Here is a 22,597-nt window from a genome sequence, read left to right as displayed (position 1 = left end):
TCTAAAGGTGGCCATCCAAAAGTATGTATCCCATATTCACTTCACCATTCTGAAAATGCCAGTTGGAGACATTTCAGGGGAACGCGTAAGACACCAAGTCCCTTCTAACTCTCTTTCTATCTCAATCTGACCTTGACAGTAGACTAATTCGGATTTATGTATTGATGTTCCTTGTGTGGTACAGAGAGGAAAGGTAGAAGGAAATCTTTTGGTGGACCTGACTATCTGCTTCCAGAATCCAGTTTCCTATTCGCTGCCAAACATTAGGGTAGGGTAGGAGTGGTTCAGTGTCTCAGTTACCATGTTGAGACTCTAGAACTTAAATTTCTCTGTTCTTCAGTGAGCCCAACTATCTTTGACCTGTTCTAAGGTTGTTGATACCCAGGACACTTATTGCCTCATCCTTCTGTATTCTATCCAGCTGAATACCTGATGCCAAAATAACCCCTCAAATAACACAGCTGAAGTCAACAAATTTATGTATCTTTTGTGCGATTAGGTCAGTGGGGACAGTTCTTGTGTCAATGCCAGCTACTCTTCTCCTGGTGGAATATGAGCGTCAATGGGAGAAGAGTAGTGTGGTTTGTTTCCATTTAAATTGCATCTAAGCAGATGTGATAAATCAGTTGCTGCAGCATCAATCCCCCAGCATAGGGAATACAAGTTCTTAATTTCTGGATTGATTTGTTTCTCGGGCTCAGGAGTACACCAATACTGTACTTCGCACTTAGTGTATAATAGTATGAATATTTCTGCTAGTAAGTCTGAGCAGCCCTAATATCAATGAATTTTTAAAAAAATCACCAAATATCTGTGTTGCGATTATGAAACAATTGATCCAAGATGTTTAATGTGACTAGAAAGGAAAGCAGTGAAATACTTTGGAGGAAATTTGGTGCCAAAAATTCTGCACGCATGTTTAGAATTTTGCAAAATTCTGTCTACTTTTGTCAATAACTATTGAAGCTTCAGCATGACAGTGAGGAGCCCAGGTCACTGACTGCACAGAGGTGGGAGATCACCCCTCAGCTCCCCCGTCACCTGGACATGGGCTTGACAGTGAGACTGCACCCAACCCTGACGCACTGCCTGGATTGGGCCTGCCCTTGAACTCTTTGGGATGTTGGCCTCCATGCTAGATGCACCAAGATAGTGAGTGAGAGGGACTGAAATACACATGCCCAGACCTGGCCCCCACTCCAGATGTAGAGCAAGCTGGCTCAGTCTGGCAGGATCTTAGCAGGTGGAGAGGAGGGGGAGATGTAGGTGTGGAGTGGGGCAGGAAGCAGGGGGTTTAACTTCCTGGAGCTGAAGGTGTTTTCTATGGGTGGGGTCTGACACAGCACAAGCCACTTCTGCAGAGAACGAGAAAGTCCTGTTCTCCTCTGTCCCAGCCCAGCCAGGACTAATAGCTGACCCCAGTGCAGACTAGGAGCCCCCAGGGTACCTGCAGCTCTGTCCCCCTTCTGCTCCCTTGTGGTGGTTTACCTCTATGCTGGCTGCTTTGGTTGCCTAGAAGTGTGCCCATACTGTTGGTGAGGAGTGCATGACTGTTCTTGCCACATCCTTCTTACAACATCGTTTTTCTGTGAGGAAAAACATGTGTGGCACATGAATTCTCCATGTGTTCAGTGGTGCAGATTTCTCTTGGGAGTAACTATAGTAAATCTAGTAATGACTGCTGTGAGTCTTAAGTAAAAGCTTCAATAAAAAGATGCTATGTTGCAACACAATGTCCTGAAGAAAGTGAAGATGAGCATAAGGGAGCTGAATGGAATTCCTGCTTCTATCCCCACTGCAGTATACAGCATTAGTTGGCTGAGTGCACTGACTTTTGGCTTTGTCTATAAAGCCCATTGCTGTATACGTTCTAGAGCATACTGGCTTTGATGGGTCAGTAGTTAAATCCAGAACTAAAAACTGTTCTTGTAAGAACAGACCTCAATATTAAACTTTGAAGCTTCAGTTATCACTGAAGAAACTAAGCTACAGTCCTCTCCACAAACGAGTGTGTGAACTTGTTTTTACTCCTTTCTGGTTCATCTTCCACCTCCCTTGGCCACCAGGTCCTCTCACCTTTACTAATCAGCCCTAAGGAGCTAAGGCCAAACAGTTCCTCAGCATGTTCATAGGAAAAATAACATTGAGGCTACACTATTGCAAGAAGTTAATTTCAGTTCATAGTCACCGAGGCATTTTAGCAATCTCACCAGTTGCTTAACCTACGTACTGCATGTTCCAGTTAGGTAGCATCTGCTATATAATTAGATATCTTAAATATGGTTCTTTTTGATAAACTATGCTCAGATGGCTGGGGAAGGGTGAATAGTTCTATCAACAGAATCAAGGCAAGAACAGACTGCTCTGATCATATGTTTGAACTGGAGTAAGTGGTTCTTCATTATGCTCATCTTCACTTTGTCCAGGATGTTGTGTTGCAACATAGCACCTTCTGCAATAGCAAAGACAGTCCAGGTTCTCCCATTGAAGAGATTCTAAGCTGTGGTTGAATTGTACCTTAATCAACCAGTAATACTAGTTGTCATGGCAAGCTTCTGTCAGAGAAAGTTCTGTCAGTAGAAGGTCCTAAGCTGGTGTATTTAGTGGGTTGTAACTGCATTGTTGAATTATGCCACAGACTACTAAAGAACTGATGACTTGCATTTGTAAACTTTCAAATATGTGAAAAACTTAAACATGCGAATTACACAGGGTGAGTCTGTTTTATCTAGACAGTGCCACTTACCTAAACCAAGCTAACCTTCATTTTCTCTTTTCTTTTTTTCCTAAACTTGTCTCTGCAATGCTGGCATAAAGGTCAGTCAACACACGTCAGAATAATTTCCCATGGAAATTAAAGGTGAAATTTTCTTAGTCACTTAGACACATTTATCAAAAGGTAACAGTAGGCTTCTAGACAAATCATTCATGCATGTAGAAAAGGAAGTACAAACTCCAAGTGTCAGTATATACATTTATGTTCTGTTACAGTGAGCTGCTTCAGACAGTACACTACTTCTAAATAGGCACTCCATGGCTTCATTACAAGAGCACTTCATGAACATCAGTGAAGTTATGTTTCCTCACAAAACTCAAGTAGTATTCCCATTTGATAGTAATAGAACTGATTTTCATATGACCTTCCCAAGGCCATGCAGGAGTCTGTCAAATCCAGGATCTGGTCCCCCATCGAAGACTGGCACTGCAAGACCAATATTTTTCCCTTATTTCTTATTCTCGGATAACAAAGGAGACACATCCACTGCCACACAGTAACTCCTTTTTCCCCCAGAAATTCTATTTTTTTGGTGCCTATGGGATTGGTTTGTGAATCTCTATTGAAAGCTTTGGAAGACTCAAGCCAGAGCCCTCTTGGTTTTAATACTAGCTGTCTGTCTAGCCCTCATCCAAGTACTGCAGTAAATTTGTTGCAAAACACCTGATGGTGCTCTGTGATTATTTGCAGTCTAAGTCTAGTTTTTACCTAGTTTAGTGTAGTCCAACCCCATTTTACTGAGAAGTGGCTCAGTCCTCAAAATAACAATGCTGATAAAGTAAATGCGGCAGGGGTGGGAGTAATGCAAGTAATTCTGGAAGACTAAATTACAAACAGATAATTCTGGATTATTTTAAGGTCTTAAAACAGCTCTTAGCTCTGAAACTTAGAGGGAATGGCTTTCAGTAAGGGGGCAACTTTTAGATTTTTCTCAGGTTGGTCAAGGTGAGTTTGAATTAGTAGAACTGTTATCTAGGACTACCAGGTGCCAACTGGAATAGAGGCACGGGAGGAGGGGGTATTGGGCTTCCTTAACTCATAAATCCCAAAGATGGAAATCTGCAGCAAGACTAACTCTATGGCTACTCTTCAGAGTTTACTGTGCTACTGTAGCACTACTAATACGGACACTCTAAGCCAACTGGGGAGCAGCACTCTTTCGCCAGCTTGTTTACTCTAGCTGCTGTGGATGACATAGCTCTAAGGCCAACATAGTGTTGTCCACTGTAGTACTTATTTATGCCCCCGAATCATCTAAGTTAACCTTACTAGCAGTGTTCCCTCTAATTTTTTCCAGCCTTAGGAAGAATAAATTTTATGTGCACTGATGCATGTGCAGATGTGCGCCAGTAGAAACATGCTGCCCACTGTGGGCACTCTGCTAATCAGTTGGGAGGCACCTGAATCTCTACTGGGTGACACCCCCCCCCCCCCCCCCCCCAATCATTCAGCTTCCAGGGAACTCTCTTTAGTAGCCTAAAGCAAACTTTGGTCTGATTCCCTTGCCTGTTTCCACCAAGTTAAGGGAATACGTACTGTCTTAACTAAAAAAACTAAAGGCTTATTTCAGTCAGGTCAGAGGAATCTGAAAGGAAATACCTAAATATGGGATTTCTCATACTTTTATTTCATAGTGTGGACTATCTCAATATCTTGTGAGTACCTCTCATCCCTTTTGAGACTGTGAAGACCATTTCTCCTCCACCTGAATTGCACACCACCTTTATGATGCTCACACAACTACTTACACGGAAAAGAATGTTATAGCTTCCTCTCAGTGAGATTGGCACTTGACTAGTCAGCTCTTTGCACTACTGTGGAATGCTGTATGGCAGCTACTGTGTTAATAGATCTTTAACATTCCCTTGTACAATTTCTGAAAACCACATTAAGAAGGAGGCGAGGAGGGAAAATAACCTTGGCACTCTTATCTGCTCATCTGAACTGTAACCCGTTGTGTGTGTGTGTGTGTGGTAAATGTTCATGTCCTGCACAATTGTGTCTGCATGCAAAACAACCTACAGGTTGAAACTATCTGGTCTGGCAATATCCCTGTTCCAGTAGGGTCACCAGTGTTGCTGGTCCAGAGTGTCACAACACGCCCGCCGCCCCTGCAGACAATGGGAAGCATAGCTAATCATCCCCCCTGCCCCCACACCAATCAGCCCTGTGGTTGGGAGCCCCAGGAGCAGAGTCCCCACAGGAAGTCTGGGAGCATGCAACAGGTGGCAGTCCCTCAGGGGAGCCACAAGGCCTAACTTCCCCGATCTGGCAAATTCTGTTGGTTGGGATCACTGAGGTCCTGAGGGTGCCAGACCAGGGACGTACAACTTGTACTGAGCAAACAAACCATTTTTCAGAGCAACTTTAGCAGCTGATGTCTTTCCCATGAAGACTGGCTATCTGCTCAGCATAGCCATAAATAGTTTGACTTTTTAGCATGATTGCCTGTGGTCATGCTCTATCTAATTAGCAGATCAGCTTTGTAGCAAACGGGATTCAGCATGTGAAAAATCAGCCTATAGTCACAGCATAGAGCTGTGATAGCCACGCTTATGAGTATATAAAGTTTCACAACTCTCATACTCAGCCATATATAGGATTTCTTAATGTGATAGTACACAGCTGACTTCAGAACTTATCTGGATAATTGCATCCTTCACTGAATTAGGTTGTTGTGGTGTTACTCTTGCAGCCCTTTGAGTAACTCATTTTTTTGGGGTGGGAGAGGGAGGGGGGGTTGGGGGAGACATGGCCTCACCACTGTAAAGGATGTGGGAGCTTAAGGCTCCGAAGTAGTAATACTGGCACAAGGGGCATCTGCCTTATTGAAGAATTTCTGGGTGTAGGAGGTACAGAGGAGCTTGTGAGAAGTTGTTGGATCAGTGAAGGAATGGATTGGGGACATAAAGTGATGTGACTAAGGCAGTGCTCTATTTAGGCAGTTCTTTCCTACTGTTAGCCTTATGGTTGTGGTGGAAAGCACAAGCTAGGGCAGTGCTACAGAGTGTCTTGGAATTAGGTGCAAACAATCTCTTAATCCTGGCACTAGTGTTAACACCTTAACAAGAATATTTTTAGTTTGATTAATTTCCACATTGCACAAATGATGGTTCCAAGAGACCTAATTTTTGTATGTGCCCTCCTGCACAATGAATAACCTGGAATGATTCCAGCACTATGATTCTTCAAGCTCATGGAGGCATAAAGTGTTTCACAGCCCATGACTTCAGCATCTAGGAGGGCTAGTTAACAAACTGCATTGTGCACTCTAACCATCTCGCTGCTGAAGAGGGCTGTGGCTACACTAGCCCCCACCTTTTGCAAGGGGCATGGTCATGAGCCACTTCAGCAGATGCTAATGAGGTGCTGTCATGAATATGCAGTGCCTCATTAGTATGACAGCCATGCACATTCCAAAAGTGCCACTTTCAGAATGCAGGCTGTCTTTGTAGACAGGGGCCTTTTGAAAGGACCCCTTAGAACTTGAAAGCCTCTTCTTCCCAAAACCAAATAGGAAGAAGGGGCTTTTGAAGTTGAGGGGACCTTTTGAAAGGCCCCTGTCTACATGGGCAGCATGCATTTCGAAAGCAGCACTTTCGAAATGTGCATGGCTGCCATTATGCTAATGAGGCACTGCATATTCATGACAGCACCTAATCATCTGTTGAAATGGCTCATTACAATGCCCCTTCCAAAAGGCGGGGACTAGTGTAGCCACAGCTGAGAAGTCTTGCTATGTGTGAGATGCAAGAGGAGGAGAAACCCTGAAAGAAGGATTTTGACTGGTCGTTACGTGGCTGTCCTTTCCATTGATTGGGAGAGGGTCCATATCTGGGGGTGTGTGTGTATAGATATATAATTATTTTTTAAACCTGCTGACTGTGGTTTCATTTCTACCCGAAATGTGGGGGGGAAGAATTTCCAGACTGTAACAAGTGTACACTCTTGAGTAGAAAGGGAGTCAAGAATATGTGTTTTGGGCTGAAAGTAGAGCTCTTCAGATTTAATCATTTCCTGAGGAATCCTGATTTAGCTGAAGCACTCAGCCTCTGTGTTCTGCTTGATTATAGCCAAAAAAGGCAACCAGTTAAATTCTTGGGAGTTGCATTAGCAGGAAGCTGTGTAATGGAGGTTAGAATACAACTGTTGCCTTGCCAAATGTGATACTATCATGAATACAACATTTTAGTTCCTTTTCCTCTCCTCCGCCCTCCCTTAACCTCTTGTCTGTAGTAGATACACATGCAAGACCACCTGAGATTTGCAAGATCTCATCCTGAATTAGCAACCCATTCTTCCAAGATGCTGAACTACTTTTTCAGCTTTCTGGAGTGTGCTGGTAGTGTTAGAGTGGTTTGGCTTGACAGCTGGCTTTCATTTTAATTACATCATTTATACAGGTGTGTGCTATACAAGCAGTGTAGAATTGCAGAGTTAGGCTATCTCTTGCTCCTGCTGCTATGCATCCAACAGTGGATGTAATGGGTGGTTTCCTCACTGCCTCTGCTGCAGGTTGTACTTCTCGTATTGTAAAATTAGGCCTAAAATTCTAGGAAATCACAAGGGCCTTGCTTGTGTCTATTCAGACTTCTAGACTCAATTGTATTCTTAAAAACAAGCATGTTTAATTCCTTGCATTCCTGGTCCAAGATGTAGATTTTAAAATTTGAATCCATTTGATATTGCTGTATGTAGACTGCTTGTTTGTTGTTGATGGCTACAAACTTGTAAAGCAGGAGAAAGTACAGCATTCAGGACAAAGCTGGAGTATGTTATTCCTTTTATAAAATAGATATTCCCTGCATTTGTGCATGTTGCTGGATTGGGCCTTGACACCTGTCTGTATCATAGCTGGCATTTTTCCAGCCTTCTCTTGCTGCTGCATTTGCCTAATGCTGGGATGCTAGGCTTTAAGTTGATCTCAAGGCATGTTGGAGCCAGATTGCTTCAGCATTGAAACTTTCTTTCTGGAAGCTCTGTGCCAGAATTCTGCCCAGTTGGCTTTGCAGGCTTTATGTATATATCTTACATGGCTACATTCGGAAGCTACCTGAAGAGGAAGAATTATAACAATATGTCAGCCCCCTGTCATGCAGACAGACCATTCTGCCTTTTCTCCTTTTTTCTGGCTAACTGCAAATTCTGACAAAGTTGTTCAACACTTGAATGAATTAAGTGGCTGATAAGTAAGTGAACACATCTTAAGGGGTAAGGCCTTTTGGTGGTTTTGTGAAGCATCTGGCTTTCTCTGCTTTAACAAGCCCCAGTGCACATAGTACCCTGGAACCTTGATTAGCCAATTAAACTGTATCTTTTTATAAATCCCATTTTATGAACCAGAGAGAAGTGTTTTTGCCAAGGTCTGATGATTCTGGTTTTGGTGAAAGATGAAATCCATTGTCTGTCCCCAGAGTCCTCTCCGATGCAGTGTTGATCTCTCTCTATTATTAGACCTTATTTCTGTAACCGCTACAGAAACTTGATCTTTAATCAAGATAGTGACCATAATATGCCTTAACCCAGAAGGGTTCTGTACCCAGGTGCTGTTAAAGGTGTTGGTTATTTTCCTGTAAAGATGACCTGCACAGTCCAAACTGAATAAGCATTTACTGGGTGTTTGCCATCATCTGGCTAGACTTAAGATTGCACTAAACCAGCCTTTTATAATTTATCTTGGGACACTTTGGGATATCTTTAAGGAATAAAATCCATGGCATTTGTAAATGCTGAAATACATCAAATATCGCACTTTGAGTGAACCAAGAAATACCAAAAGGACTTCAAATGCAGAGGGTGGGAGGAGAGAGCTAAAAAGTTTAATTAAAACTATTCTGTGGTGAATTCTGTCACAGCGTAGCTAGTGGTGATGTTAGTCCAGAAATTTGATTTTTTTACTGCTATTCAAAACAAGTACAGGTTGTGCCTCCCTGGTCTGGCGTGGTCACAACCTGACTGGTCCTGAATGAGAATTTGCTGGACCTGGGGAGGTCCTCCTGTCAGGAGCCCCCAAGCCTGTTGCCTATCACTCCAGTAGGCACCCTGCCACCTCCAACCTACTCCCCAGCCTTCCCCATATGCTGGGGCTGTTGGCTCAACTGCTGTGGGGACAGAAGGACTCTGGCTTCTGCCTCTGGGTAGCCCTGCACTCCCAGGGTCTGCTGTAGCCCCCGTCTTGTGCTGCCCTCAACCAGGCTGCTGGGGGGTTCCTGGGTTCTCTAGTGCAGGAGCATCCTAGTCTTGCCAGACTAGAAAGTGCTTGTTTTAGGAGGAGACTGTAGTTATTTAGGTCTTTGTCAGTAAATTGCTATAGAGGATTAGCGTTTTAGAATTAACTGACATGGTTTGTAAAAAGACAACTTGTATTTTCTAATTACTAGCAAAACACAATTTTCAGATGTTAAATACTCAATGTTCCAGCTCTGTTTTCTCTCCCTGTCATTTTAGGAGAAGAAACACTGACTTTGTAATTCCAGCAAGCCACACGTGATTGCTGAAATAAACTTAAGGTGGAGGAGGCACTGATAGCAAGGCTCTTAAGCCAGTGTAGCATTCATGTGTGTCTAAAAGTTCAGAATGCTGCTTGAGATGTAAAAAGTTTTTGTTTTTTTTTTTTTTTGTATTTGCAGGTCCCTAGTTATAAAGCACCATGGCTCAAAGAGATGTTGACAAATACCTTTATGTGGACAAAAACCTCATCAACAACCCTCTGGCTCAGGCTGACTGGGCAGCCAAGAAGCTGGTTTGGGTCCCTTCAGAGAAGAATGGGTTTGAGGCGGCCAGCTTGAAGGAGGAAGTGGGAGATGAGGCCATAGTGGAGCTAGCAGAGAATGGAAAGAAAGTGAAAATAAACAAAGATGACATCCAGAAGATGAATCCACCCAAATTCTCTAAAGTAGAAGATATGGCAGAGCTGACCTGCCTGAATGAGGCCTCTGTGCTGCACAACTTGAAGGAGAGATACTACTCAGGGCTCATCTATGTAAGTAACAAGCTGTGTTGTTTTGTTTGTTTGCTTGCTTTGTTTTTTGGGGGAGGAGGGGGGAAATTCCATCTAGACTTCCTGCAACCATCTTCTCCCAAACATGCATAGGTAGTGTTATACTGCATCATATGAAATTGTGTGTGACACTGGTACATCCTGAATTCCCCCTGGGATAGAATGGAGCCCCCAGCGAATGCTGTGGTGAAATAGTTGGACTTTGGCATTCTGAGTATCACTGTTTGGTGTATGTTTTGAATATCATTTAACTTGCTTTTGGCTAGAAAAAGAGTTCTAAATGTAGTAAACAGGAAGCCTGACTAAAACAGTTCTAAATAACAAAGTCCCATTTGGGATGTATACCTAACATCTGGGTTGCTTTTTGCCACATCTGGGACCTCCATCAGAGGGAATGCTAATGTCAGTCTGGCTGTCTCTTCTTCTGAGATTCAAGATTTTAGCATATGGGCCCTCTCAGTAATCAACATACTGTGCCCCAGAACAGTGTGTCTGTTGAAGCTATGAGAGAGAGCTATCTGAACTGGCAGGTTTTCTTCTCTTCCCACTTGCAAACATGTACAAGAGCAGCATAATCCTTCCGCTGGGTGGTTGTCATGGAAATGACAGATATCTAGTTGATTATGCCAGTCATGTACAATCACAAGGAATAAGGGATGAGCCAGGCTCACTGATATACTTGTGTGTGCCCAAAGAGGGTGTGATAGAAGATAAAAATTTGGAATCTTAATTGATTCTCTAGTTCCTGTTCAAATGTCACTGTCAATGTGACTTGCATCAGACAGCTCACAAAAGTATATCCCCTAAGTCTTTGGTAAGGCAAAGACTCTCAAGGCATACAGGATGAACTAGGCTAAGTGGTAATGCAGTGCTTTCTTAATGCACTGGCTACTTATGTGGAGATAGTTTGTTCAATTTTGTTCCATAGCACAAGGATAAAAGACGAAATTGCAGATGGTTACTCGTAAGTCCTGATTTTTCAGTGTTTCTAGGCACTGAGAAGTAGATTCTTCAGTGGTGTGTGTTTGGTTTTTTTTTTTTTTGTTTGTCTGCTGCTGACCTATTGAGTATGCTAATGTTACTATAGAAACATTAGCATAAAGAAAATCTTGATTACAGATTTTCTTGTTTGAATGGCAGCACTGAAACCTCTCATTGTACTTTGTCTGACCTCTCCAAACGTCAACAGCATGTATGTAAGAAAACATCTCCCATAGTCTCTGATACCTGCTACTTAATCATCCAAAGAGGCCTAGTCCTCTTCCTTGCCACTTCTGTAGCAAGACAGACTGGCAGTTAGCAGTCTAATCTGGGGCAGCAAATGGCATGCATTCACTCCTGCCATGTATCTCTCTATGAAACCCTTTGAACTGCCAACTTCTAGGTCAGCGATTTTTCAACCTGTGGTCCTTGAGCCTGGGCATCTACAGACTGCCCGATTTTTCATGGGGCTCCAAGTCTCCATTTGAAACTTAAGGATCAGCAAATGAAGAAAGGTGGAAAACGACTGTTCTGGGTAATACCTAGTCTTTGACTCCAGTTCTGGCTGATGCTCTGACCACTTTTATGCCACCCCACAGGCACTGTGGACATAAGCAGCTGCTACAGAATACATTGTTAGAGTGGGAGTTCTCCAAGGTATAGAACTGGTAGAAAAGCTTCATGATGGCCTTCTCCCTGTCTCATGTTGTGGGGCATGAGAAAGGAAGTATTCTTGGCTGCTGTATAGAACAGCTGTTCTCACCTCCCCAAGATGTGACTTTGAGTTGCACAGCTCTGAATCAAAGCAGTATTTGTGCCTTGCCTCACTGAGAAATGGGTACATTTCCACTTCCTAATAAGTGTGCATAGATTATGTGTATCCTAGGTATTTCCCCTCCTAAATGGAATTCATGACCAAGTCCTGAAATAGCAATAGGTAGTACATTTTAAGAGACTTAAATATTTTACTTTTCTAGCAAGGCCGCCATTTCACAGGTGCTGAGACATTCCCCATAGTGATGTGCTAGAGGTGGCAATGTGATTGCTAGGTGTAACAAATTGAAACTTAATGGCCGTGTGTACGCCAGCCAAAAACTTTGAAATGGCCATGCAAATGGCCATTTCGAAGTTTACTAATGAAGCGCTGAAATACATATTCAGCGCCTCATTAGCATGCAGGCGGCCGCGACACTTTGACGCGGCTCGTCCAGGTGGGGCTCCTTTTTGAAAGGATCCCGGCTACTTCGAAGTCCCCTTATTCCTATGAGCAGATGGGAATAAGGGGACTTCGAAGTAGCTGGGATCCTTTCAAAAAGGAGCCCTGTCTGGGCGAGCCGCGTCAATTTTGAAGTGCCGCAGCTGCCCACATGCTAATGAGGCGCTGAATATATATTTCAGCGCTTCATTAGTAAACTTCGAAATGGCCATTTCGAAGTCTTTGGCTGGTGTAGACACAGCCAATGAGTTTTATAGAGGCTATTTTGTGGAAGTTAGATTTCCTTCTTAAACCTAACTACTAATGTGTTACACTAGAGGAAAAACTTGGTTCTACAAAGCCATCCAAAAATGCTAGTCTGATCATCTCACTTCACTAATGGGCAGATTGGCCAACACTAAGTAAGGAGATTAAGGTGAAGGGCTAAAATGCTTCCACTGGACAGCATCTGGGCACTAATCTTCTTGACAGGAAGACAGCAAGCACAAGCTATCTCTGGCATAAAGATCTCTGTAAAGGTCATAAACACAACACAGCTTTGTTCTTGGGATCTCTCTCTTCCTGTGGGTGGGGGCTCTGTTTCTGAGAAATACACGTTTTGGGGGGTGGTAGTTTCCCTAGCTGCCCTGTGAACGGGGATGGGAAGATTTGAGGCTAAGATTACAGAGGGAACTCTGCAATGTTTGATCAAGGAGTGGCAAACGTTTCAGGAACTTGGAAATAGCAAATCATTATCATAGACTGAAGATATGTTTCTACAGTGCTGATTGGTTTTAGACAAAGATGATTTTGCTGATTATTGCAATTATATTTGTTCAGTCTCTGAACAGAGTGTGACTTACCCTTTCTGTATGAAGCGTGTTCTCTAGCTTATTTTGGTAACTTGTTTTCCCTACTGCTCACCTCAAGTGTGCCTTCTGGATCCAGAGTGGAATGTAAACTTAGAATCTTGCAAATATTTCACTCTAGCAACCACATCAGCAGAGGATAGATCCTGGAGAAAGCTTTTTTCCTGCCCAGCTGGTCTTGTCTCATGAGTGAAACATGCTTAATCTACATCTGTGACCCTTGCAGAGCTAGTGTAACTGCTAAAGATTAAGATTCTTTGCTCTGTCTCAACTGAAACACAAGCGAGGCTTAATTCCAGAACTGTAATATTATAAAGTGATGTCTGAAGCAAAGCACAGTGCAGATGACTTGGCTCTAGAAACTTTTGGGTTCTGTTCCTGGACTGGGGCACAAATGAGAATAAGGCATGCACAGAGACTGGTGACTTTTGCGCTTCTTGAGAAGGCTGTCTGAGTCCATAGCATAGATGAGTGGCATAACGAAGTGAGTGAGATCACTGTGCTAGGGCTTGATGTATAATAAGTAATTCCCTTGTGAACCCCAAATACTTTTGGGATAAAATTAACTATTGCCTTAGAGAATTAGTGCCTTTAGATGTTCAGGGTCTTGATTGGTGGTGGTGATACCTGAAGGAGACTACCACCTTTTTTGTATGGCTTCACTGGTCTGATAAGCATTAATGTTCATTTTTGTTCCTAGCTGCTTCTCTTCCCATGTTGCAAACAGATTTCCTCCAGTTTCAGGCCTCCAGGCTATTCTTGCTTGGAATATAGACAGCTCCTCCATCAGCTTTCACTCCCCTATAGAAAGCTGTATTAATGCAGGCACAAGCAGACTCAGTCAGTGGTGGGAATAATTTTTGATGGGAGAAGCTGCTCTGAGAATTAGGAAAGTGGTTGAGGACTGCACTCTTCCATGATATTATGGAGGTGCAGGGTCTGGGATGGAGATTGTTTGAAGGATTGGGTTGTGACCTAGGGAAGAAGACAGGGGTGCAGGGCTTTGGGTTGTGACTAGGGGCCAAGGCCTGGGTTGTAGGAGGAGGTATGGTTGAGAAAGTGGGGCAAAGGGTTTGGATTATGTGGGATCTGGCTGGAGAAGGGGTGGGAGAGGGTTAAGGTTATATAGTGTGGGGTCAGAGGAGTGGGAATAGGGAGGGTCTGTGGTGCCAGAGGCAGGCTCTGACTGGGAGACTTACTTGGGCAACCCTTGGCCAGGAGTCCAGCTTGCAGGAAGACTGCCTGCCTGCCCAGCCATGATCGGGATCATTTGCATCTGAGAGTCAGGTGGTGCATACGTGCAAGCATGCGTGTGCTTCAAACAGAAAACTCCCATTGGCTAGAAACTAGCCAATGGGATTGTGCAGGGGGGTGAGGGCAGTGCTTGAATCTCTTATCCCTATCCCTCTGTGCTCACAGCTGTTGAAAGACAAGGTTCTGCAGCCACTGTTCTGAGTGGTGTGGGGGGAGGGGCAGACAGGGACCTTGCGTGAGACTCTTCCTGTTTCTGTGGACTGGATCTGGCAGCTTGAAGGCTGGATTTGGCCTATGGGCCATATATTGCCCAGCTCTGCTCTAAATCCAGAGCTGGCCAAACTGGGTCAGACCAAAGGTCCATCTAGCTCAGTGTCCTGTCTTCTGACAAAGGCCAATCCCAGGTACCCTGAGGTTGTCACCAGCGTGATCCATCTCCTGTCATCCAATTCCAGGCTCTGACAAACTGAGTCTAGAGACATAATTCCTACCATTCTGGCTAACGGCCATTGTTGGACCTAACCTCTATTAATTTCTTGAACCTGTCGAAGTCCTGGTCAAAATCTTTGGTCTTCACAACATCAAACATTACTTCATTTTTTTCTTTACTCTTGTCTTCCTGGCCCCCAGACCACAACAAAACCCCCATATTAAATTGTTGCCTCCCTAAACTTTATTAGCACCTCTTCCAAACATTCTGGAAAGTCTTTCTCCAGTCTAAAATATGTTAGTTCCTTATCAAGAGAGATTTAACAGTACAATCTATTCTAACCTATTTCTATTTACAAGGTCCTTAAATCTCCTGTAGTGTGTGTAAGAAACAATGGATATTTACAGGAAAAGTAGTAGCGTAGTTTACAGTAACCATCTCTTTGAACTCTTGGTAGACTATACTTTGCCCATTGCATAACACCTGATATTAAGGCAAGGAAAAACGTGTCAGGATTCTGTGGGCTGGTGAGGAAGGAGCTTCATTGTATCTGATCCACCTTTTGATGTAAGGCATGCAACAGACCATACTATTAACTTTCAGCTTGTGTGATCAGAGATCTGGGAATCGTGCCAAATCTGTCAAAGCACTGTTTTGGACATCATGAATCAGGGTCAGTGTTTGCTGTGGCAGAGCAAGCCACTTGCAAGTGACCTTATCTAAGCATCAGTTATTTCTTATTTATGACAGTTTTCTCTTGATCTTCCCTTAAATGCCTATTGGTATTGGGCTGTGACCACATTGGGTAGCTAGATTTATCTAACTGTAACAATTTTATTATAAGCTTTTGTGAATTGCAATTCATGAAACCTTATGCCATAATAAAAGTGTTAGCCTTTAAGGTGCCACTAGACTCCTTAGTGCATATGCCCTTTGAGTATAAGCCGCAGAAGTAAAGTTGGTATTCCTACAGTATCTTTTTTTCTGTTCAAAATACTTTCCAATTAAACTAACACACCTTTAATACTTTCTCTTTTTTTTTAGTGCCTTTTTTTTTAGGGTTAGTGTCTTAAAGTGTCTGAATCTGTCTTCCCTCAAAACTCTCATTAAAACCAGTGAAACTAAGTTCCAAAATGTGGGTTTGTTGCAGTAGTCTAGTGGTGGCTGTAGCAAATATTATATTACCTTTTATTTTTAAAATGGGGACTTCAAAACAGTTTTGCATGATGGTCAACTCCAACCTACATTAGATTTCTGACCCTCTAGTTTTAAAAGCAGCTCCATGCAAGTTTTTGTTTCTTGTATGTGAAATGAAGTACACTCATCCCTCATTAAATGAATACTTTTACTTATGAGTACTTGCTTAAATCAGGGACACATCTGCTTACCTTAGTTCACTAGACAAATGAACTCCCCCACTAATATGAGCCTAACCCCCTCCCCGTGGCTCTGCCCTAGTCTGACACAACCCCTCCCAGTCCCCAGACCCAACCTGTGGCAGCCAGATGCCCACTCCCCCCGTTGGCCCCATGGCACCTGGACCCCCCTCCGCTGGCCCTGTGGCAACCTTATCCCCTGCCAGCCCTGCAGACCTAAGACACAGCAGCCTGGTGCCCTGCAGCTCCAACCCACGGCAGCCTGACTCCTCCTCCCTGGCCTTACCCCCGCCAGCCCTTCAGAGCTAACCCGCTGCATCCTGACTCCCCCTGCAGGTCCGCACACCCAACCTGTAGCGGCCTTAATCCCCTCACCCACCCCAGGGACCCAACCTGCAGCAGCCAGAACCCCACCCCTTGCTTCCCCAACAACCCAACCCACCACCAGATTTTAATCCTCCCTCCCACGGCCCCAAACTGCCCCCATCTTTTAACCCTCTTCCCGCCCCAGCCCCGAGGTTCACTTACCTTTCAAAAGCAACCCACATGTTCCCACTCCTTCCCCGAGCACTAGGAACCAATCAGAGACTATTTTAATAATAATTTAGTATCCCTCTTACGAGTTTTGTCTACAAGCAGGAAGTTGAGAACCAATTGTGCTCATATAGTGATGGATGAATGTACAGTGGTGCCTCATAAAATATCGTCGAACCCTGGCCTGACCTTCTGAATGAAGGGGTCGGGAAGAAGTACCTACTTTCAAACAATTTAAAAAAAAAAAAAAAAATCTTCCTGGCTGCTTTTTCAAGGAGTCAGTATAGAGGCATTCTGCCACCTTCTACCCCTTTCCTCCGTATCATACGGACAGGTAATATACTTCCCTATTTTTACAGTAACATTAATAGGGGAAACATCTGAAAGTAAATTCTTAGGGACTCCCATATAGGCAATTCTGTTGGAAATGAGCAGCTTTGTAGGATCCTAATTCAGCAGTGGCCATAAATCCTAAAGCCAGAAGGGTCCATTGTGATAAACAAGTAGTCTAACCTCTTGTATAATACAGGCCATAGAACACTCCTCAAAATTCCTAGAGCAGATTTTCTTTAGAAATAGATCTAATCTCTCTTTAAAATTATTAGTGATGGATCGATCTAGTTCCAGTGGTTAATTACTCAGTGTTTAAAAATTCCGTCTTTCCTTCCTTCCTTTCCAGCTGGGCACTCACTTGAACATAATTCCTGTACTTCACACTGCTTGCAAAGGATAGCTCTTATTAAGAACCGATGCATTTGAACAGTAGACCCACATGCATGTTAATGGGTGTCCTGTGATATATTAAGGAGAAAATGCATACTTCCCTGCCCATGGTGCTTAATGGAACATGTTACTTCCCCCAGTATCAGCTTAGATTACTTCATAAAAACATAACTCTCTTGTTCCCTTGTGTGGCTTATCATGGGGGAATCTGTCATACTCTGAACAGCTATAGTAAGCAGGCTTTACAGATATGAACTAGCCCATAATAAAATGTGTTCCCAAGCTTCTGGCAGAAGAGCGTGTGTTTATTTGTGGGGTGGGTTAGGGTTAACTTTAAAGCGTATATTTGGTTTAAACTTCAGATCTCTGAAAGCAGGGTGAAATAGTTTTGATGGATCCTGCATTAACTGTGTAATGAGCTAGTCAGTATAGATGTATGTTGTTCGATGGCATCCTGGTAGCACAGAGTACCTAGCAGGGTAGCTTGAAGGAGGTGGTGTGTGATACAGGTAAACTGTCTTAGCTGTTGCCCAGTGTCTAGTGATGACTTGTGCCTTCCTGTATTTTTTTTTTTTTTCTCTCCACTGCCCCGTTACAAGATACCAAAGAGGAGCTAACTCCAAGCAAGAAACCTGAGAAGAACTTGGATTTTCTGACTAACTACTGTGTTAACTGGTGTCTTTTCTCTGCAGACCTACTCAGGCCTGTTCTGTGTGGTTATAAATCCCTACAAGAACCTGCCTATATACTCTGAGGAGATTGTGGAGATGTACAAAGGCAAAAAGAGGCATGAGATGCCCCCTCACATATATGCAATCACAGACACTGCCTACAGGAGTATGATGCAAGGTGAGTGCTAATTATGGGACAGTGACTGACTTAGTGAAATCTTGAAGTCAAAATGATATTCATGGCATAATGGGAAGACACATTTTTAGAAGAAAGTAAACATCTGATGAAGTGTGAAGGAGTCTATGGGCAGTGTAACTTCCTGGCCCCTTCTATGAAGGTAGATGTACATGAGAGTAGGATGTGTGTATGTTTATAATAAAGCCATTGAAATTCCATGAAGACAAATGTGGAGTTGTGTTTGGTGCTAGGACCCTAGTGTGGTCTGAAACCTTTAAGTAAGAGTGCTGATCAACACTAGCTTTTTGTAGAATGAAAAATCAAGTAAGTTCTCATTTGGTAGTTTCACACAGTGTTTTGGCTTTTCAGAAATTAAAAAGCCAATAAATTGACCAGGTTAGTTTCCTGAATATACTCTAGCAGAATGCATATATAAGTGTAATCAGAAATAGAGAATTAATGCAAAACTAGGTATTGTTTAAGAATTTCTTGGTTTCACATGGGGATCCCTGATAGAGAGCTCTGAAGACCCTGTATGTGTCCCATCTCTCAGTGGATTGATCTCCTTAGAGCAGTGGTCCCCAACCTAGGGTCTGCAGACGCCAGGGGTCCATGAGGGTATTTCAGGAGTCTGTGAAAAAGATAATCACTTTAAACCAACTGCAAAGTTTAAATCCATTATTATTTTAAAATTAAATATCTTCCAATAATTGCTGTCCAAAAATCTGTGGCTTCTTTTTATCATGTAACAAAGTGTACGTAGTGACTAGGACTGGCTTTGATCGGGACCTGTGAACAGCTTGGGGGTGGTCGTTGAGGGTCCACACTTGTAAACAGGCTAGTGAATCAAAGCCTGCAGTTGGAGAATCCTATGGCATATGCCCAGCTGTGTGTAGAGTTGGTTGTTTCATCTTTTCCTGTCTTGTTGTCTGGGTTATGGAGGCAGAAGTAGCAAAAACTACAGGGAGTGCCTAAGGGACATGATACTGGACAATCTAAAATAGTGACACTTTGGGGCAAGATAGCATGGGAGGATTGAGGGTGAAACTCCCCATCTCTTAAGCAATTGTTCACAAGTTTAAAACAAACAAACGTAGATTTCCATCACTTCTCTCAGAGGGGGTGGAACTTGTATCGCCTGTTTTGAAGAAAATTCCATTTGGTCAGTTTCCAGCTATCTGCTCTTATGTATAGGTCTTTAGCAAACTAATGGTCCATTTCCGATCAATGTCACAATAAGATTTTGAAAATTGCAAACTTCATTATTTCAGATGATAAAATTTCAGTTCTAAATGTGTTGTTACTCTAGGGGCCATGGCCCAAAAAAGTTGTGGGGGGGAATGGAAAATTGCAAGGTTACTGTAAAGGGGTCTTAATATTTCCACCCTTACCTCTGTTCTGCTGGTGGTGGCACTGTCTTCAATGCTGACTGGTTGGAAAGTGGAGACTGCTGTCTAAAAGCCTATCTCCTGAAGACAATGTCACCTCCAGCATCAGCGCAGAAGTAAGGATGGCATAATATGGTATTGCCACCCTCACATCTGTGCTGGTATCTGGGTGGCACAGCTTTCAGAGCTGAGCACCTGGCCAGCACCTGATACTTGGCCCTCCAGCTCTGAAGGCAGGGCAGAAGTAAAGGTAACAATACCACAGTATCATATGTTATCGTTGTGAACCCTAGTTTGAGAGAGACTGGTGTATCCCCTGTGTAATCTGTCTAGTGTAAAAGTACAAAAGACAAGGTTTCATGGCAGAACATGTTTTTTCAAGGCTGTGAATTTGGTAGGGCCTTACTTCTGTAGCTTGATGCAGAACAGCCTCTCAAACTCCCTGGTATCAAGATACTATGACTGTAGGATAGTGTGGTGGGAAAGGGAACAGGAAAATGGCTGCTTTTCCCATTGCTCAGATCCAGGGCCATCCTTAGGATTTATGGGGCCTTATACAATACTGTTCAACCAGTACCTCTATCGCTGACTGCAGCCTGGAGGGATGATGATTTTTAGAGATGTAATTTCTTAATCTTCAGGAACACACTAATGACTTATTTTAAAATAAGGTCCCATATACAACTGAGTAAATTCAGAAGTTGGCAGTATGTGCTCATTAAATGGCTTTATTACCATGTGAATGTATTTTTCACAGATTCAGTGTTCTGCTAGTAGGCCTGCTAGAAGCTTATTTCACTTTCGGCTCTTCCTCCCTGTATGAAGACTCATTATGTTGCAGAAGTCATCAAACAGGGATAGGAAGAGTCTGATAAGTGGGCATTAAGACCCAGTGGTACCCTAAACTTTTAGATGTCCTGTCAGCTGCATATTCTGCATATGAGTAAGGATGGTCCTGCCCAGATTGGAAATCCAATAAAACTTAAGGGTGGAGGGAGGAATGCAAACAAAGATGGCTGTTGACCAGCACCACAGAAGTCTTGGCATGACACATATCTCAAGATGAAATGGAAAAGCTGCTTTCTGTAATAGTGTGAGCAAGTCATAGAGTAGTGGAAACAAGGTGGCAGTGACTTCCAGGAGTGGGGAGGCAGTGCTGCTTTAAGGACATGAGTTCTTGCTGAGAAATACAAATACCCTCCCCAGCTATCACTCTGAATCCACTCTGTTGCATCCAGAAAACTTTGTACTTTGAGGAACCTCATTTCCCCTTTAAACAAAGGAATTTCTAATGTCTTTTCCTCCATATGACAGGACAAATGTTCCTTCTGTTCACTACATGGTTGCATGACTGTCTGTAAACCTCATATCTCCAGTTCGCTTCCTCTATTACTTCCTTCTCTTCTCTGTCTACTCTTTGTCAGCAGGAGGCCCAGCAGTTTTCTTTTAAACTACTGACTTGTCCAAGGAAGGCTTCTTGTTTGCACTTGTGCACAACAATGGAGTCAATTCCTCTGATGCTATTATAACAGGATTCTGGAAGACAAGGCATCCTTGGTTTAGAACTAACAGCAAGACCATTTGAAGCCTCTAGAGCAAGCGTCCTGTGTGTAATCTCTGCTAGTTACACAAGCTGATTTATGTGGACAGCTGCACAGTTACGGCTTAGAAGTGATAAGTGAAATTTCCTTACATGTGGTGGTCTGTAGCCAGATGGTCACTACTATCTCGCTTCATCGTTCTTCCTGACTTTGCAGTGTTAACCCAGAAACCCCAGATTTAACGATGTTAATTCAATGCATAAAGGTATAACTTCTGAACTCTTAGTGTTATGGTGGCAGCGAGAGGGGAGTTACCTTTAAAGGATTGGCTACAGTTCTGCTCCCAGCTGTTATGCCTTTCCCACAATCCATATGGCGAATGTGACAGTCTTGTTCAACTGGCTAACTGCTCCAGGTCGTCTTTATTTAGTCCAGAATAACTTCTGTGCACTTGCTGTGCTTGGAAATAATTACTAGCTGACCGTTGTGACCACACTATTTAAAAAGATTTTAGTGGGCTCGGTGTCCTGTAAAGTATGTATTGGCAGCGAAGTCATTAAAAGCCTCCTTTTTAAGGATACCAATTGGCAAAAACCCTAAACTGTAGGGTGACATTAGGGTTTTGCAACTGGAACGAGGGTGGAGGGCTGCTGTAAAGTTCCTGGTCCTAGCCAGCATTCTTGGCAATGGAAAGCAACATTGCTATTTGGCTTTCGCCCATTTTGCTTAGCCTGTGGGGGAGGCTTGATGCAGCAGCCAGTGGTATGGGAGGAATCTGCTCTGAGAACAGAAGATGAAAGAGAGCCCAGTGCTCTGTAAAGACAGGAGGCATTTTGGGTTAATTGTTGTGCACCATTCTTCTTTCAGAGCCCAATATGCAGGGGGCTCTTCATGGTATGATTACTTTCAGAGAAAGATAGTAAGCTGTGATTCTGACCTCCACCAGCATGGAGTTCAGTTATCTCTTGAGCTGGTAAAGCAGAAAACCCTGTGTTAATTAGTTTGGATTCTGGTTTTTATGTAATTTCATTGTGGTGTATGGTATCTTAATAAACCCGCCTATTCAGGGTTAGAAGTAGGGCTAGAAAGTCTGCTGTTTGGATTTTAAACTAATCCAGGTATTGTTTAACCCTTTTTTTTTTTTTTTTTTTTTTTTTTATATTCAGGCTAATGCACTACCTTCAGAACTGGGCAGTCTGGGACACCAGTGCCTATGTGTTCAGTAGGATGAAGTCATTTGTAGAAACTTAATCCAAGGCACTACCGTGAGCTAGAGGCATTGTAGAAAATGTGTCCATGTTTAAATTGGTGCTGTTCTACTCCCCAGCCCACTCTACTGTGTGGGGCATTGGAGGGGCCTCAGAATTCTGTTCTTATGGTTTAAACTTTGGAAATATTCACGTGTAAATAGTAACAGAGAGGGAGCCGTACTAGTCTATATACTATCAAAACAAAAAAGCAGTCAAGTAGCACTTTAAAGACTAACATAAATTATTTTGTTAGCCTTTCAAGTGCTACCTGACTGCTTTTTGGTTTTCATGTGTAAATAGTTCTTATTTGTTGGAGTGAAGTATCTACTCTGCCAAAGCACTGCACTTTTCTCTGTGGCTAACAGATTGATTACCTTACGGTTTGAATGCTTTCAGAGGAATTGGCTTTAGGGCAGTAAAGAGTTGAAGGA

General features: G+C 43.1%; 1 protein-coding gene across 1 annotated transcript in view; it reads left to right on the top strand.

The window, feature by feature from the left end:
- Positions 1 to 22,597, top strand: part of MYH9 (myosin heavy chain 9) — a 103,333-nt gene that overhangs the window by 13,048 nt on the left and 67,688 nt on the right. The window contains exons 2-3 of the mRNA XM_075008439.1: positions 9,406 to 9,758; positions 17,831 to 17,987. Of these exons, the coding sequence (XP_074864540.1) occupies positions 9,426 to 9,758; positions 17,831 to 17,987 (490 nt within the window). The 5' untranslated portion in view covers positions 9,406 to 9,425. The remainder of the gene's footprint in view (positions 1 to 9,405; positions 9,759 to 17,830; positions 17,988 to 22,597) is intronic.

This window comes from Carettochelys insculpta, chromosome 1, assembly GCF_033958435.1.
Source record: "Carettochelys insculpta isolate YL-2023 chromosome 1, ASM3395843v1, whole genome shotgun sequence".
NCBI classification, from domain to species: Eukaryota; Metazoa; Chordata; order Testudines; family Carettochelyidae; genus Carettochelys; species Carettochelys insculpta.
This window is presented reverse-complemented; position numbering and strand designations above follow the sequence as displayed.